The 16,366-nt window shown below is 42.5% G+C and overlaps 2 protein-coding genes and 1 pseudogene across 4 annotated transcripts; 1 reads left to right on the top strand and 2 right to left on the bottom strand.

The window, feature by feature from the left end:
- Positions 1 to 1,991: 1,991 nt before the first annotated feature.
- Positions 1,992 to 4,797, top strand: LOC127550617 (thioredoxin domain-containing protein 9-like; annotated as a pseudogene).
- Positions 4,798 to 4,889: 92 nt separating this feature from the next.
- HTD2 (hydroxyacyl-thioester dehydratase type 2) lies at positions 4,890 to 5,600 on the bottom strand. Its single transcript, XM_051979726.1, has one exon. It carries the CDS (start codon positions 5,499 to 5,501, stop codon positions 4,968 to 4,970), a length of 534 nt encoding a protein of 177 aa, XP_051835686.1. The 5' UTR covers positions 5,502 to 5,600; the 3' UTR covers positions 4,890 to 4,967.
- On the bottom strand, positions 5,594 to 12,722 carry RPP14 (ribonuclease P/MRP subunit p14). Of its 3 annotated transcripts, none has more exons than XM_051979752.1 (6): positions 12,485 to 12,722; positions 9,848 to 9,959; positions 9,669 to 9,753; positions 9,237 to 9,313; positions 8,386 to 8,464; positions 5,594 to 5,686 (listed from the first exon to the last, which is right to left on the bottom strand). In XM_051979752.1, exons 2-6 carry the CDS (start codon positions 9,943 to 9,945, stop codon positions 5,594 to 5,596), a joined length of 432 nt encoding a protein of 143 aa, XP_051835712.1. In that variant the 5' UTR covers positions 9,946 to 9,959; positions 12,485 to 12,722. The 3 variants fall into 3 exon arrangements, with proteins under 3 accessions (XP_051835712.1, XP_051835704.1, XP_051835698.1); XM_051979744.1 differs by lacking the exon at positions 12,485 to 12,722 and adding an exon at positions 12,099 to 12,187; XM_051979738.1 differs by lacking the exon at positions 12,485 to 12,722 and adding an exon at positions 12,022 to 12,102.
- Between the last annotated feature and the right edge of the window lie 3,644 nt (positions 12,723 to 16,366).

The following is a 16,366-nucleotide window of genomic DNA, read 5'->3' as shown; positions in this document are numbered from 1 at the left end:
TCTGTTTCTTCTAAAATTAATTTTAAGTTAGATAAAAAAAAAAAAGCAATGATAGCTTCAGTGAGGCCTTTCCCCTGGCCCCGAAACCCAAATTTACTACTCATAAAAAGGAATGCATGAGAGTTCATCAAGATGGAGATGATTCTAATAGAGTATAAAAAAATCTCTTAACCAATTTTCCAGGACATTAGGCTGAAATTGCACAAGATGAGCATTCCTTTACATGGAGATCAAAAAAGAAACATGGATTACCGAGTCCAGCATTGCACCTAACATAATTTGGTCTGAGAAGTGTCATTCCTTTTGTACGAACTCATGACTGGGACCAGGTCCAGTCACAGTAACCTCTCAGTCTCCTAAGCATTTTCTGTGCCAGACACTTCACCTTCCTTTCTTCCTCTACTACATAACTCCTGCAGAAGAGCTCATCCTCAAGTCCCAACTGCTCAATCTTCTGATGCTTGATTTTGATGATTGATGCAATCTTTTGATGATTGGTTTTACTCTAATAAAGCTATGGGTGGATTGGGGAAATGATTCTGGGTAAAACTGATAACTCACCACTAGCTGAACAAGATAGACTGGACTCTCTGCTCCACAAGTTTTATTTCTATAAATTTGATTCAGAGAGCCAAAAAAGCAGAAGCATCTGGGAAGCTACAAGTTGGAACGTTCCTGTTGAGAAGCTTGGTTTGCAAATAACAGAAATCAAAGCCACAGCAATAACCAATGCTTCTACCCCGGGCCCACACAATTTTTCATGTTCACAATAATTCTGTCAGTTACTCTGCATAGTAAATCAACAGGAACCAAAAGCAAACTTGGGGATGATTAGTCATGGTTGGCACTAATAAATGTCATTCATCTACATTTCCCCTCATGCTCTCTTTATTTGTAGGAGGGTTTAAGGTTGGCATCCGTTTGGTTTCTGAGAGTTGTAAGAAGAGAAGTTCTGGTCTAGAACTGCAGTAAAGCTGGGTATTAGGGCACAGCAAGAACAATGCCGTGATCTTGCATTTCTGATCCCCTGCAGTAATCCTCCTCTTCCTTCTCCTCCCTCTCCTTTAAGTCCCAGAGGATTGATTCAAATTTAAAAGCACTCCAATTTCAAAAAGAAATTCGGAGGCTGTCTTAGCAAAACCAACGTTCAATCTCCTTTGCACTGGAAATGCTTTGATTGTTTAAGCCTACCCAGGCTGGCCAAGGAAGAAGTCGGAGAAATGCCCTTGCTGGCATCTGTCCGCTGCTGCCCTCTTGTGCTGAGCCATCCACGGTCCTTCCTGCTACCGAGATCTTGGTTTTCATTCCTCTCCAGCCTGATTACTGACCTCATCTGATCCATCTTTACTCTCAGACATGCAGGCTCAAGATAATAGTACTTGGAGCCTTTGGGCCTACAACCCAGCTGAGCCACAGGGCCCACAACAGCTCCTTGCAGCCCTTGCCATAACTGTCTCCCACAGTTGGCACCTATCCCCTTCTCACTTCCACCAGTTTTGGGGGCAGCAGATCTCACACACACACACACACACACACACACACACACACACACACACACACACGACCATTAGAAGATTCTCTTCCCCTCATCAGTAAGAATCTGGCTGGGCTGGCTGACGCTACATTAACTAAGAGACTTGAGTGTAAGAAAGACTCATTAAGGACCAATGCAGGGAGGGTGGTTTATGACTTTAAATATCCAGGAATTTCATGTTCTTTTTTTACTGGGAGTGGGTAGGGAGAGGTCCTGGTTATATGGTTTTATCAGCAATATACTCTGACTCAGTCATGGAATTGATACTAGTTCTTAAAAAGAGCTTTAAAAAACAGGAAGTTTACTCTGACTCTTAGTTACCATGGAAACTGGACAAGAATGTGGATGGTTTAGTCCCCAAACATTGCCACTACTATTGGCAAAACAAATCAAAATTCACGTGATACTCATGGTCACCCTTGTATACGAATAAATCTTTTCAACAAAATCTTGGAAATCATTTATTCTAGTTAGTTAAAATAGTCAAACTCTGTGGTTCCATTTCAGGAGTATTCTCTCTTCCATCTCTGCAGATCCTGGCCTACCCCCTCATCTCACAGGATTCTTTCCTATTGACAGACATTTCAGGGTCAGTCCAAATGATGCTTTCCTCCAGGTCTTACTCTATGTGGCAATTACACATCCCTCCCTTTGACGAGGACCCTTATGTGCCCCTTCTCCCTGTTCTGGACCATCAGTCAGCATTTACATTGCAGCTTCCTTGTAAGCACACTTCCCATCTTTGCAGTGCTTACTGGATCACCCCCACGCTTCAATCTTCATAGATTATGGGATTCCAAGCTCCCAAACTAATGGCAACACTGGGAGGGTGTGGCTGCATGGTTAGTTTTGGGCCCAGAAGTCAAGATCGGGATTTAGATCTCACCTGAGATCTGGCTTCTTGATTCTCAGAAAGCTCCTCATCATCTACAAACCTGTTTCCTTCTCTGTAAAACGTGAATGATAATATCAAATGCCTTCCAGGGTGGTGGGAATTAGCAAATGAATTTTTGTAAAAAGAGTTTTGCAAAACTTGAAGTAAACAATACATTAGAAAAATGGAATTTTAGGAGATCAATACTCTCTCTCCTCTTTCGTGGTAGTTGGTTCGTGTCCAGCATGAAAAATGGCCAGGGAGGGCTTAGTGTTTGCATTTGGCTGGTACCCAGCCGCTGCCACAACTTGGGTCACTACAGAAGTAGCAGTGACCACCAACTCTTCCCAGGGGAGGGGACCACAGCAATCCCCTCGACTTCAGTTATAAGGAGTGAACAATACCCTCCAAAAAAAGAGGAAGCTCACACATCTGTGGATACGTTTGCAAAAGTCCTGGAGAATCAGTTGTTTCAGACAACCAACACTGTGGATCAGCAGCTGACCCTGAGATTCAAAAACTGGATCAGATGGATGAGGATGAATCGCAACACCTCAAAGAAAAGGGACTTGAAGCACTAAAGAAAGCACAACAGCAGAAACAAGAATGACTTTCAAAAGGACATGATGAATACAGTGAAATTTCTAGTCAAAGAGTTTCTTCAGGTCAAGGAAAGTTAAAAAGTGATTTGCCATTTCTAAAGAGATTCCACATTTAGATGTAATAAAACATTTGACAATATTGCCCCCAAAATATTTGGAGACCAAATTCCTGAAGCTACGTGTGGAAAAAGCACCTTTTCTGTGTGCAAGACTGAATATCATAGTTGTTCCCATGTTAGCCATGATGAAAGATGAAAAAACAAATTATGTAATAGATTTTACTGACCGCAGAAACTAGAATAGAAACTCGGTTGTTCTGATATTATTAATTACAGTAGAAATCTGATGAAGTCACCGTTTAGAAGCCAAAAGAAATTTGGAATCAACCTTACAAAACAAGAAAACAAAACCATCCAAAGAAAAAATGTTTCTGACTCTGTTGAGTAAAGCTCTGCTATAAATCTTTTTAAACTATCTTTTGTTCCTGGATACTTCAAGTCTATGAATGTTTTCTAAATCTTATTTATTTTCAGTATATTTGAATATGATGCTCATGTTTTATATAATTTTATACAACGGAATCATGGAAGACTTCTCAAATATATTCAATTTGGAGGTTATTTTTAGGTTGAAGAAAATATCTGAACTCTTTTGAATTAATAGTAGAAAGTGACTGGAATTTCACTATTTTTAGGATTAGGATTTATTTCCAAATTAGGAAATATTCCAAATTTTCTGTTATCTTCAACTTAATGTGTTTATTCCATTCAGTTATAGATTTCAAAACAGCATCACATGGAACTATTCCAGAAGTGGTTTGTAAACAGCATTCTTTCCTTTGTAGAACCATATTCATGGCATCGATTAGTCATCACTTTGCAGTTATAAAAGGGTTTTTCACTTCTGGTTTCCTGATCAGCTGTCTAAAAACTGCCTGCTTACCAACCCTGAACACTATGTGCTAAAGCTGAATTTGACTGATGACAAGTCAGCCATTCCAGAATGAAAATATTGCCTTATTCAAAAAATTAATTTTACTATTCTAGCTTCCTTTTGTATTTTTTGAGACTAATAAATTAAAAAGTAGTAAGTTATTTGGTAATCAGCAAATTGGGAGGGAAAAAAAAAAAACTTGGCAAGAGCATGCTACCACTGAGGGCAGTGAAGGGAGTCCCCCTCAGGAAACGAAACTCTCAAGAGAGCTTCCTTCACTCCTTGGGAGGGCCACAGATGCAGTGAAGGTTGTACCCCGAGCAGCCCTGCAATGTAAGATAGACTTATACATTTTAAAGGCCACTAGGCCATCCAGCCTCAACTTACTATTTGATAGATGAAAAAAAGAGAAAAGTATGGTGTTTCACCGCAGGTCACATAGTATGTGAAAGAGGTAGATTTAAAACTAGATCTTCTGATATCAAATTCGATGCCCTTTCTACTGCCTCTCCAAAAATACCTTAGGTCAGTTCTTAACATTATGAGTTGGGACTTTTATTTGAACTTAGCAAGAGGAATTTAAAAAAAAGAAAGAAAGAAAGAAAATGGAACTTAAAAAAAATTCTATTGTTGCCTTTAAAAACAAAACTCCAGATGGGTCATTTAATCTGAAATACATAGTTGTGGATAAGTGTACGAAATTCAATCTAGTTGCCTTCAGAGCTAAATCATATTTAAAATATTTAAAAATTTTAAAAAGCTGATTAAACAGAAGAACCACAATTACACTAACTAGTCTTCAGATGAAACACTTGTGTGCGACAGCATGATAAAAATAAAGAGACACAAAAGAGGTAGAAATGGAAATATGCAAATTATTTTCTTGCTTTCTCCAAGCATGAAATATTTGCTTTTACCACTAAATAGATGAAATAACACTCCATCCTTTTTTCCATCATTTTCTCAAGTTGTACTTTAATTTTCACATCACTACATTTCCGATTCTGTAGCTTTGACATATGGTTCAAGAACCGGGGACATCTGGGATCCTCACTTTAACCATGCCTTCCATCACAGTTTTTCTCTTTTCTATGACACAACATGATACTTCAATAAAAGCAACGCACATCTTCAGCTTTTTCACTTCAGCAGCCGCTAACACCATTTCTCCAACATACAAAGGGGCTGGGAAGTTAATCTCCTGAGAAATAAACACACAGCCTGGACCAGGCATCTTGGTCCCCAGAAGGGCAGAAATGAGTCCATTGATCAAAACTCCATGAACAATGGTCCTTTCAAACTTTGTCTGCTTTGCAAAGTCTTCATTTAAGTGCAAGGGGTTGATGTCCCCTGTTAATTCAGAAAACAGCACCACGTCCTTCTGGGTGAAAGCCTTCGTGAACTCAGCACGGTCTCCAACTTTTACATTCAAACATCGAAGGTGCCACTTGGTTGAGTCACAACTGCCCTTCCTTTTGTTCAGCACGGGCAGGACTTGGAGAACCCTTGGTCCTATTGTGCTCACTAAAATTCGGTGACTGGAAATTACTGTGAACATTTTCCCAAATTTTAAACCTTTACAAACCAGAGCCGCGGGTCCTTCTGTCTACAAAGGCTGCACACACGGCAGGCAAAAAATAATTACTATTTCTAGACCATTTTCAGCGAATTCCAATTCAGTTTCTGTTCTTCCAATATGAATTCTCTACTATTACCAGATAATGCAAGAAGAAATGGAGACACCTAGAAGGAAAAAGAAAAATAACAATCTAACACTGGAAGAAAATAATATTGATAAGTGTGAAAATATGTGTAGGAAAACTGTACATATTTAACATATATTGATTACTTGCTATCTAGAGGAGTGGGTGGAAGGGAAAGAAAAAAAACTTGGAACATAAGGCTTTACAAGAATGGATAAAGAAAATTATCTTTGCATGTGTTAAAATAAAAAGCTTTTAAAAAAAGAAAAGAATGCTGAAACACAAGCAATCAGGCGGGCTGGCCAAAGAGATTCTTTTTTTTTTTCCTTATTTGTATCAAGGCCACGCCAGGCTATGATGTAGTAGAAAGAGTGTAATAGTAGCAGTGGTGGTGGTGATGGTACTAATAGTAATAATGACGATATAACAATGACTTTACAATTATCATCTCATTTGATCTTCAGGATAACCCTGGAAAGTAGGTGCTGTTTTTATTATACACATTTTACAGATGAGAAAACTGAGGCAAACAATTGTAGAGGGCTGAAACTCTGGATGATTGATTTAAACAAGGTGCTAACTCAGTGGAATTGATAAGACAATGGTTATCTAGTTTAGCGTGGTGATAAACAGTTCTCTAGTTCAGTATGATTGAATTAATCTTACAACAAATAATGGATCCCTAGTGATATAATGATTGGCTTATACTCAGTATGATGAATGGATTTAATTGTAATAGAGTATTTAAGAAGGTCAGAGTCAGACCTAGAGGGGGATCAAATAGGACCAGAACAGACTCAGGGAAGACAGAGGACTGGAGGTTGGAGCACAAGCTCCCGGACTCAGGAATTCAAGGCAGAGACCATGATGGTGGTCCTCCTGCCTCCCCCACAGAAACCAAGACACATTGGGAAGGACCTCCAAAAGCTAGCCCAGGCTCCAGGCAAGGAAACAAGACTGTGAAGGAGACAATAAAGATTTTTGGACTTTATCTCTGGCTATTCTCATGGTGATTACTCTGCTGAGATGAGGCTGATCCAGAGACCTCCAGAAAGCTAACCAGAACATTACAAATAGTATTTCAATAATTGTCCAGGGTCACCTAGTTAATACTCCTCTGTGGCTAGATTTGAATTCATGAACAAGCATGACTCTAAATCCCCACCATGCAGTACTCATGCAGTACTGCTGATAGCGTTCTTCTTGCCTTTCAGAGCAGATTCACCATCTCCTGAGGAAGCCCAGGACCAAGGCAGCTGCTGGCGGGGGGAGGGCTGCCTCAACCCCTCCCCATCCCCATCCCCCACCCTCCATTTGACAACTAGGGCCAGTCCAAACATGTCAGTCCCTCTCCCCCTCAATTCTCTCAGCTCTAGAATCCACTTTCTCAGGCTTCCATCTTACTAAAGACGTAACTCTTCCTCAGATAACTTGTCCCATGAACAAGACCCTCCATTCTCTTGTCTCCAGGCATTTTCTCAAGCTGACCCTTGACTGGAAGACTCTTTCTCCTTTATCTCTGCTGACTCAACTCCTTGACTTCCTTTAAGTACCAATAAAATCCCACCTTAAACTGTTCAATCACGTTCTCTTAATAACCCCATTTCTTGGGGTCTTTCTTGGCAGAGACTTTGGAGTGGTTTGCCGTTTCCTTCTTCAGTCTATTTGACAGATGAGGAAACAGGCAAATGGAGAAGGGACCTGCCCAGGGTCACTCAGTTAGTAGGTGTCTCGGGCCAGACTTGAGTCTTCCTGATTGCAAGCCCAGTGCTTTATCCACTTGCCAATCTTCTACAAGAAGTCTTTCCCAACTCTAGTGTTTTCCTTCTATGAATTACCATTTCCTTCTTATCCTTTATATAGCTTATGTGCACATATATTCTGGCACATAGTAGGCACTTAATAAATGCTTTACTGACTGACTGGATGCTTCTGTTAGCAAGTTTTGTTGCTCTCCCCCCCCCCCCCCCCCCCCCCCCCCACGACATCAAGCCTCAATCTGCGTCTCTACAATTCCTAGCCTCTGCTTGCAGTTTGGCCCTCCTCTTCTTCTATATGTGAACACTTCATAGTGGGGGACAGTCTGCAGGCCCCTCGAGTCTTCCCCTCTGCAAATCCAGCTTCCCTCCTTCCAGCTACTTCTGTAAGAACGGCAGTCCTCTCCCCAGCCGGGTCACCCTGCCCTGGAGGCCTTTCAGCTATCTCCATCCCTCACAAAATACGGCGCCAGCAGCTTCCAGATGTGGGCTGACCAGGGCCGAGGACAGCTGGCCACTCGCTTTCTAGAAGAGCAGAGGACTTTGCTGGGGGTTCAAATCCCACTTCTGACCATGGGGATCTTGTCTTTACAGAGGTATAACCTTGTTATAATCCTCAGACCTTTTTTGAGTCCAGTTTTGTCAACAACCCGAGGCAAGGGCTAGACGTACAGCAAAGAACTTCAACGAAAATGACGCTGGGCTTGGATGTGAGATATCATAGTTAAGCAGTAATAAGCAAAGTTTTAGACAAACCCATTTATTTAGATAAAAAAGAAGCAAGAAGCTTCTATTCAGAAAAACACAAGACACTGGGGGCTAAATGCTTTACTTTAAAAGTCTGGGAAACAATGAAATCCCTAAACAAAAATAAAATTTAAATCCACCACCCAATCCTCACCATCCTTTCCTCTCCCAGTGCCCTGCCCTTCCCTGGCTCCAGGCCCCCAGACAGTCCCAACACCCCAAAGTCCATCTGTACCTGCGTAACTCTGAAGGCACATTTCTTGTTCTGATAGGACCCCAGCAGGGTTAAGGAGCTCCACAACTTCACAAGGCCGCTGCAGAAAAGTCAGAACATGTCAGAATGAGACAAAGATGGACTTCTGCTCTGTCTGTCCCAGCAAGTGCTTCTGCCAAAACCTCTTGATTTTAAGCGCTCAATTAAGTGCTCAATAAGTGCTCAACACAAGGGCAAACATACACGTCTACTATAAATAAAGAAAAGTTTAACTTCAACTAGTTTCATGTTTATGTTTAGTTATTTCTAAGCTTACAGAACCCGTTAGGAACGATGCCAAATTCAAATGTCACTAGTTTTTCTCTATTAGAATAAATGTTCTTCTAGAGAGATAAAAAACTATCCTTCAGAGGGAAGTAAACCTATCCTTCCAGAACTTCTGCGGCTCAGTGACACCAGCTCCCTGGCTGCTCCTCATAGGGGACCCTCCCTCTGCTGACTCCGGGAGCATTTTCCTAGCCATCTCCTCAGCCTGGAATATTCCCAGCTCCTCCAGTCCACCTCCAGGCTTCCTTCCAGCCTCAGGCAAAGTCCCCACTCTGGAAGAGAACCCTCTCTGTCCTCCTTCTCCCTCTGGGACCAGCCCTTGTTGTTCATATAAAGCTTTTCATGCTACTGTAAGCAAGCTGAGGGCAGGGGATGTCTCTGGCCCTTCCTGTATCTCTGGCGCTTATCTCGAAACCTAGAATAGGGCCTTGATGCCCTGAAAAGTACATCACGAGGGGAGAGTTCACCTTGTTTCCCCACCAGTCACTCTTCCATTTTCTAAAAAACACAGTCTACATGTTTTTAAAAGGTCACAGGGTTAATACCTGCTACAGACTCTCAGGATTGCTGATAAGGTGTTCTCTTCAAACGTCAACACATCAAAGGGTAAGGCAGCACCAACCTACATGTAGAAATAATGCTCTTATTAAACAATAATCCCTAGTAAGAAAACTTCACATTTTGTCAACCACCGGGAATATTCTGTTAATAGTGAAAGAATACTACATTCTAAGTTAACAATTAACTAAAAATTGTGAATTAGGAATATTTGCTGGGATAAGAATATCCAGATTTTACTTTTTCCTTACAACATTCTATGAAGAAATACAGGGATAAATAAAGGACATTTCAGTACCAAATATCAGTATTAAAAAAAAAAACCTAAGCCTTAAAATAATATTAAGAGATATTTGCTGTAGAATTTGTTCAAAAATCCTAGCAGCCTTCAATCTGTTAAAATTTGAAGGCTCACATACCTCTCCAAACAAGTCCCTTAGGGCCAAAACAATCAGCTGTTTGAACTGTGCGTCAGTTAATCTAAATCCATGTTCTTGAAACTCACTATAAAGAAAAGCAGGCAATTAAAAATTCCTATTCTTCACCTTCAGCTCTTTAAAGAATAAATATAAACGAGTACTTAGAAAAATGAACTTACAGTTGAACTTTCATGTAATGGTATTCAGAAGGATTTTTGTATACAATTCTTTCAAACGCAACAGGCGAAGACAACTTGTTTTTACTTAAGTGTTTCATAGTATTGATTAAACCTAGAAAAAGAGACCCAAAAATATTAATTTCTTTTCAATCATTATTTCCAAATATTCACACTGAATGCTGATTTTTGTGGCCCTACAGTCCTTTCTGTGAATCCACGTGGTCGTGGCCACTGCTAGCACCCCAAACCCTCTTTGCATGGATAGACTGCCGGCCACCTGGGGCACTAAGCAAGGCTGGGTCTGGGACCACGGATACAAGGGCAGACAGAACCTGACAGAGCCTGGGATCATGTGGCAGACTGGCTCAGACTAGCGCAGAGAGAAGTGAACAGAAAGCACAGGCTTTCAAAGAACATGATCAAGAAGCACCATCAGACTTCAGAACTGGACCAAGGGAAGGACTCCCTTTTCTTGGAGGCTCAGAACGAGACTTTTCCAAGCCCGGCCCATGAGGGTTGTTTCCTGGAATGGATGTGTGTTACAAGTGTTTTAATTTTGTTGAGGTTCAAAAAGAAACCCCAAAAGGTTGGGATGGCAGATCTGGGTCAGGAGGTGTCTCAAAAGAATTTGCAGGCAGGCTTATGTCCCAGAGATACTAAAGAAGGGAAAGGGACCTGTATGTGCCAAAATGTTTGTAGCAGCCCTGTTTGTAATGGCTAGAAACTGGAAAATGAAAGGATGCCCATCAATTGGAGAATGGCTGGGTAAATTGTGGTATATGAATGTTATGGAATATTATTGTTCTGTAAGGAATGACCAGCAGGAGAATACAGAGAGGCCTGGTGAGACTTACATGAACTGATGCTAAGTGAAATGAGCAGAACCAGGAGATCATAATATAGCTCAACAACGATATTGTATGAGGATGTATACTGATGGAAGGGGATTTCTTTGACAAAGAGAAGCTCTAATTCAGTTTCAATTGATCAAGGAAAGACAGAAGCAGCTACACCCAAAGAAAGAACACTGGGAATGAATATAAACTGCTTGCATTTTTGTTTTTCCTCCCGGGTTATTTATACCTTCTGAATCCAATTCTCCCTGTGCAACAAGAGAACTGTTCGATTCTGCAAACATATATTGTATCTAGGACATACTGTAACCTATTCAACATGTATAGGACTGCTCGCCATCTGGGGGAGAGGGTGGAGGGAAGAAAGGGAAATGTAGCAACAGACATGAGTGCAAGGGATAATGTTGTTAAAAATTACCCAGACATATGTACCGTCAATAAAAAGTTAAAAAAAAAAAAAGAAAGAAAGAAAGAATTTGCAGGCTTGAATCCATCTCCAAGTCAGGGGGAAAAGTTTGTTTTAATTGAAATGCCAATTGAAGCAGGCTAAGTTCCAACAGGATCTAGCCAAGAACCAGGAGCAAGAAGATAGATCTATAGGAAAAGACTGAGCCATATGGGTCTGCAAGTCACTGAGCTGCTAATTTTATGGCCCAGAGGTAAAACTGAGGAGTGGTCTGGTATATACCTCACCATTCCCCTCAGAAACCCGGCTGTCAACAGATTATTCTCTGGCAGTCAGTAAAGTTTGTAGGGTTCCTATAATATTCCTATGGGATCACTGACAGACAGATTGTTACAGTAGCCCTCTAAGGTAGGGGACCTCAGGGTTATTCTGTACTTCTCCTTCCCCCCCCCCCCCCCCCCATCAGTCTTGCGTTACTTTTTCCAGGGAAGGAAGGAGGAGGAAACTAAGAAGGGGCGCAGAACAGAAGGCAAGAAGGTAAAGCACAGAACGCTTATTATGCGGGACTTAAAAGCCGCCCCCGCTTCCACTTTTTAAGTAAAAACATTTAACTATTTGACATTTAAGTTCAGGGGAAATGTGATAATTTTAAAAAAGAAAAACATTCAAGAGACTGGAAGCGTTCCCCGAGCGGGGGAGGGGCAAGTCTCCCTCACATTCATTCCTTCCACGAGGCGCTGACCGTAGGCCAAGGCCTAGAATAAAAGCCAAACACAACCAGCGCTCGCCTTCGGGGGCAGCCGGTCCCAGCCCCTTGGGCTGACCCCGGGCGAGCCTCTCGGGCTTTTCTCTGGGAGAGGCCCTTCTAACGCCGCTGCGGGGGACACGGCCTCACTCGCACAAAGAGCACAAACCTACGAACACACTGAGTCCCGAGAGTCGAAAAAAGGGACGGACGAACCACCCCGGCATGCAAAAGAAACAAACCAACCCAGAGTCCAGACCCAGGCCGAACTTCGGGGTCACTACGCCTGCGCGCTAGACCATGTACATGCGCGCGGAAGACGCGCCTGCGCTGGAAAGCGTGCGCGCGTGAGTAGAATGACGCGCCTGCGCACTATGATACGTGCGCGTGCGTGAGAAGCTGCGCCTGCACGCTAGAAAACGGAGCATTCTCTTCCGGTTCTCCTTCGCGTGCGGCACTGCGCCCGTAATGACTGCCCGTGCCCAACACCCGGAGTTCTCACTTTGGGCCCCTCTCCCCAGAATAAGGAGGATTTCAGTCAAGAAACCCATTACGACCCTTTTTTGTTATTCCCCTCCTTCTGACGGACGCTTCTGTTAGTGGAGTGACCTAGGGATTCCCCCGAAACTCACGATTCACGATCTTTCGGCAACGCCGCTCACGCTCTCCCAGAAACCAACGCTCCTTCCGGAAACACGCTGCGGAGACAGGGTGTGACGTCACTACGCCCCGGCGTCTGCCTCCTGTCTTTCCGGCTGAGTTACCGAGAGCGTTAGCTGAGCTTGAGATACAGCACCGCCACCAGGGTGCGCTTCCACTGGGACCTGGAGCCACAGAAAAAAAGGCTGAACTCTGCCATTTCAGCCCTCTTGTGCCTCATTTTCCCCATCTGTTAAAGAGGAACAGTCAGGGTGCGGGGGAGCGTGTGTGCGGCTCTCTCTGACTTCTCTCTGGAAACCTCAATTTCTTCATCAGCGAAACGGGCCTAGATCCGAGCGCCGCGCCCTTCGTACCCGTTGTAATCAGCGGATAGCCCTCCCTCCCCAGCGAGGGCTTCTGGCCTGTCTCGCTTTTATCCCGTCCCTGACCCACAGTTAGACTGGGGCAGTTAGACCTCAGGGGCGAGACTCTTACGCCTTGCGCTGTCTCCAGCGCTCCGCTCACGTTAGGCCCACAGTTGGTGCCTAATAAATGCCGCTTCACCTCAGAATGCACCTTCCCCCTCTCAGCCCTACCAGGTTGTCCGGTTGTTGGCCTTCTGTCTGGAAGAGGACCCAGATAACGGCCCTTCTGTTAAAGTTGAGTGACCGTTCCTCTGACTGTGGCTGCTCCGACTGATGGGAGCGCTGGGGACGCTCCGCCATCGGTCAGTCCACAAATAGTCCCGACGACCTCTGGGGCAGCTTCTTTAACTTTGTGCATCTTGAGTTTCTTCTGAGAGAATTCACTTTTGCTTCGCTAAAAAGAACAGCACTTCTCTGACAAGGGCAGTCCCGGGCCAGGATCTCCCAGGTCATACAATCAGTTCTAAAGTTCTTAAGAGACCTTGAGCTGTCCTTGTATCACTTTTTCTGACCACTTGCCCTACGGGAGTTCTCCATAAAATAGTTTGCCAGACTACATCAGGCATTCAAACGATGTGGTCAGCCCCATGGAGCTGTGCTCTCGGCTGTAGCGTTGGACTATTTGACAGTTTAGATGAAGAAAAGACCTCAACGGCTGCTACCTTATCCTGCCAGGGGATCATCAGAATCTTTCTAAGACAATTCGAATGGAAGTGACTCAGTTTCCGGAGGTGGCGCTGGTAGACTGCCCACGTTTCACAGGCATACAACAATGAGGTCACACGATGACTCTGTAGATCTTCAGTTTGGGGGTCAGTCCAGTACCTCTCTTCTCCCTCGCTTTCTTCGGCGCCTAAGAAAGAGGGAAAAGCTGCTGGGCAAGGCTCCCCGCCTCCCCCTCCCCACTGCAACCAGGGAGGCAGGTCCGCGGCCCCACGCAAGGTCAAGCTTCTTCCTCTTGTGTTGGTTACTCATAAATCTGTTGTCTTCAGTCTTTCCTTTACGTGGGCCTTCAGCATGAGCTCATACGTTTTCTCTTACTCCCTAAATCCTTCATATTCAGCGTTTCCTCAATATGACATTCATTCCCCAACTGATACATAATCAAAGGATATAAACAGGCAGTTTTCAGATGAAAAGATCAACTCTATCAATACTCATATGGAAAAATGCTCTAAATCACTCATGATTATAGAAATGCACATTAAAAACAACTCTGGGATACCTTCTCAAGCCTATCAGATTGGGGAATATAACAAGGAAAATAAAAAATGTTGGGCGGTGATGTGGAAAATTGGACCCCTGATGCATTGTTGGTGGAGTTATAAAGGGATCTAACCATTCTGGATGTCCAAGGGGCTATCAAACCCGGCATACTCTGTGATCCAGCAATATCACTAGTAGGTTTTTATTCCAAAGAGATCATAAAAAAGGGAAAAGAATATATATATATATATATATATATATATATATATATGCGTTTGTAGCGGCTTTCTTTGTGGTGGCAAAGAATTGGAAATTTAGAGGATGCCCATTAATTGGAAAATGGCTGAACAAATTGTGATATATATAATATATATACATATATGTATATGTATGTATTATGTAATGGAATACTATTGTTCTATAAGAAATGGTGAGCAAGCAAATGGCAAGAATCCTGTATTTAGAGAGTTCAACTAAGTTCAAATGATAAACCATCATTTATTTGTGTAACTTTGGTCACTTTCCCTCTCAGACTCAATTTCCTTACCTGTAAAAGTGACCTCTGAGACCCTTCTAGCTCTTAATCTGTGCCCTTTGCCTAAATCACTCTTTTAATCATAAGAGTCAGATTGATATGTTCTCAAATCAAACCATCTTATTAAAGAAGGGGATAAATTATTTAGTCATTTTCCATTAATTTAGATTTTTTTTTAATGTATGCATTAGATTAAGTGAAAAATCTTTGAAAGCCATTGAATCAAATGAAATAAGAGCAGATGTTGCTTGAGGAAGTGCTTAAGGGATTTTCTGGCATCTGAATCTTTTCTATGGGAGGGAACAAGCATTTACTGAGTACCCACTGTGCCAACCAATGTGCTAAGCACTTTACAAATATTATTTCATGTTTTATAAACATCTAGGTAATGAATTGGAGGGAGAAGAGAGAAGGTTCAGCTACTATCAAGCCAGGAGAGAAGAATCCAGCAAGATTCTAAAGAGAAAGAGAAGCTGATTTCTACTCTGACTCAGCTCCCGGCTCTGTCTGCAGGGCATTGCCCTTCTCACAACGACCACAGCTTTACTTTCTCAAGGGTCAGCCTCTATTCCTCAATCATCCATTGATGTATTTTGTTTCTACCTTCTCCACTTCCCTCACCTCTTAACTCTTCTCTCCATTCATATGCCCATAGTTCAGGCCTTCATAACCTTATGCCTGGACTACTGAAATGGCCTTTTAATTGATCTCACTATCTCAAGTCTCTTCTTACCCTATTCTCCAGTCTGCTGTCAGATTGATTTTAAAGCACGAGAATCCTCCTGTCACCCCCGGGCTCAGTGAGCTCCACTGACTCCCTATAACCCGTAGAATCAAATAGATTTTTCTCAGTTTGGCATTTAAAGCTCTTCATAACTTGGCCCTTTCTACCTCGTGGTTTTCTTACCCCTTGACTCCCCTGAAATCACTGCCGCTTGAGGGTTACTCTGAGATAGTAGCTCTACTGTTAGGAACTCTACTTATGGAACTCTGGTCCTTGGAAAGGGAGTGAAGAAGGATGAGATCCTTGACCTTTGATCTTAATTGTGTCTACTGCTGTTCTTGCTACCTATGGCTACTCCTGTGACCGTGTTTTTCCTGATTCAATTTTATTTCATGATGAATTGAGGCCCAAGTAATTTAATGATAGCTAGGTCTGAGGGGAAGCGGTTTCCAGTGGGATGTGAATTAAGCCAGCCTTAGAATATCTGAATATACTCAAATGAGTAACAAGGAAAAAGAAACTTTGTTAGTAAAATAAAACCAACATGTTTCTTACCAAATCAGCTATACCTTGAGTAAATAGGCTGAATTGCCCAGAACTCTTTAGAACACTGACCAGTTATTTAAGTAGTTTGTGAGGCATCTGAAAAGTACCTCCATAAGTGTTGGGTTTTTTTTTTTTTTTGATTTGTTTTTGATTTTTTGCTGAGACAGTTGGGATCAAGTGACTTGCCCAGAAAGTGTTAAGTGACTGAAGTCAAATTTGAACTCAGCTCCTCCTGACTTTAGGCCTGGTGCTCTATCCTCTGTACTATCTAGCTGCCCCCTCCAAAAGTAGTTTTAAAGTGTCTGAAAAAGAAAACCATGTACAATACCAACTTTTGTAGGAAGAAAAAAGTCAAGTTAGATAAAGGATCTGCTTTTCTCTTCACATTTATTAACTCTCTGTCCTAAGGAAGACAAAAATCCTCATTTGTTCCAACTCA

This window comes from Antechinus flavipes, chromosome 1 (genome assembly GCF_016432865.1).
Source record: "Antechinus flavipes isolate AdamAnt ecotype Samford, QLD, Australia chromosome 1, AdamAnt_v2, whole genome shotgun sequence".
Lineage (NCBI taxonomy): Eukaryota > Metazoa > Chordata > Mammalia > Dasyuromorphia > Dasyuridae > Antechinus > Antechinus flavipes.
This window is presented reverse-complemented; position numbering and strand designations above follow the sequence as displayed.

Bases quoted from the DNA above. Each gene is read 5' to 3' on its own strand.
- RPP14 (XM_051979738.1), bottom strand. From the start codon at position 12,079: ATGCCGGGGTGGTTCGTCCGTCCCTTTTTTCGACTCTCGGGACTCAGT. The intron at 9,960-12,021 runs GTTTGTGCTCTT...CTCTTTTTCTAG, and splicing joins GGGACTCAGTGTGTTCGTAG to GTTTAATCAATACTATGAAA. The intron at 8,465-9,236 runs GTATTAACCCTG...ACTTTTCTGCAG, and splicing joins ATCCTGAGAGTCTGTAGCAG to CGGCCTTGTGAAGTTGTGGA.
- HTD2 (XM_051979726.1), bottom strand. From the start codon at position 5,501: ATGTTCACAGTAATTTCCAGTCACCGAATTTTAGTGAGCACAATAGGA.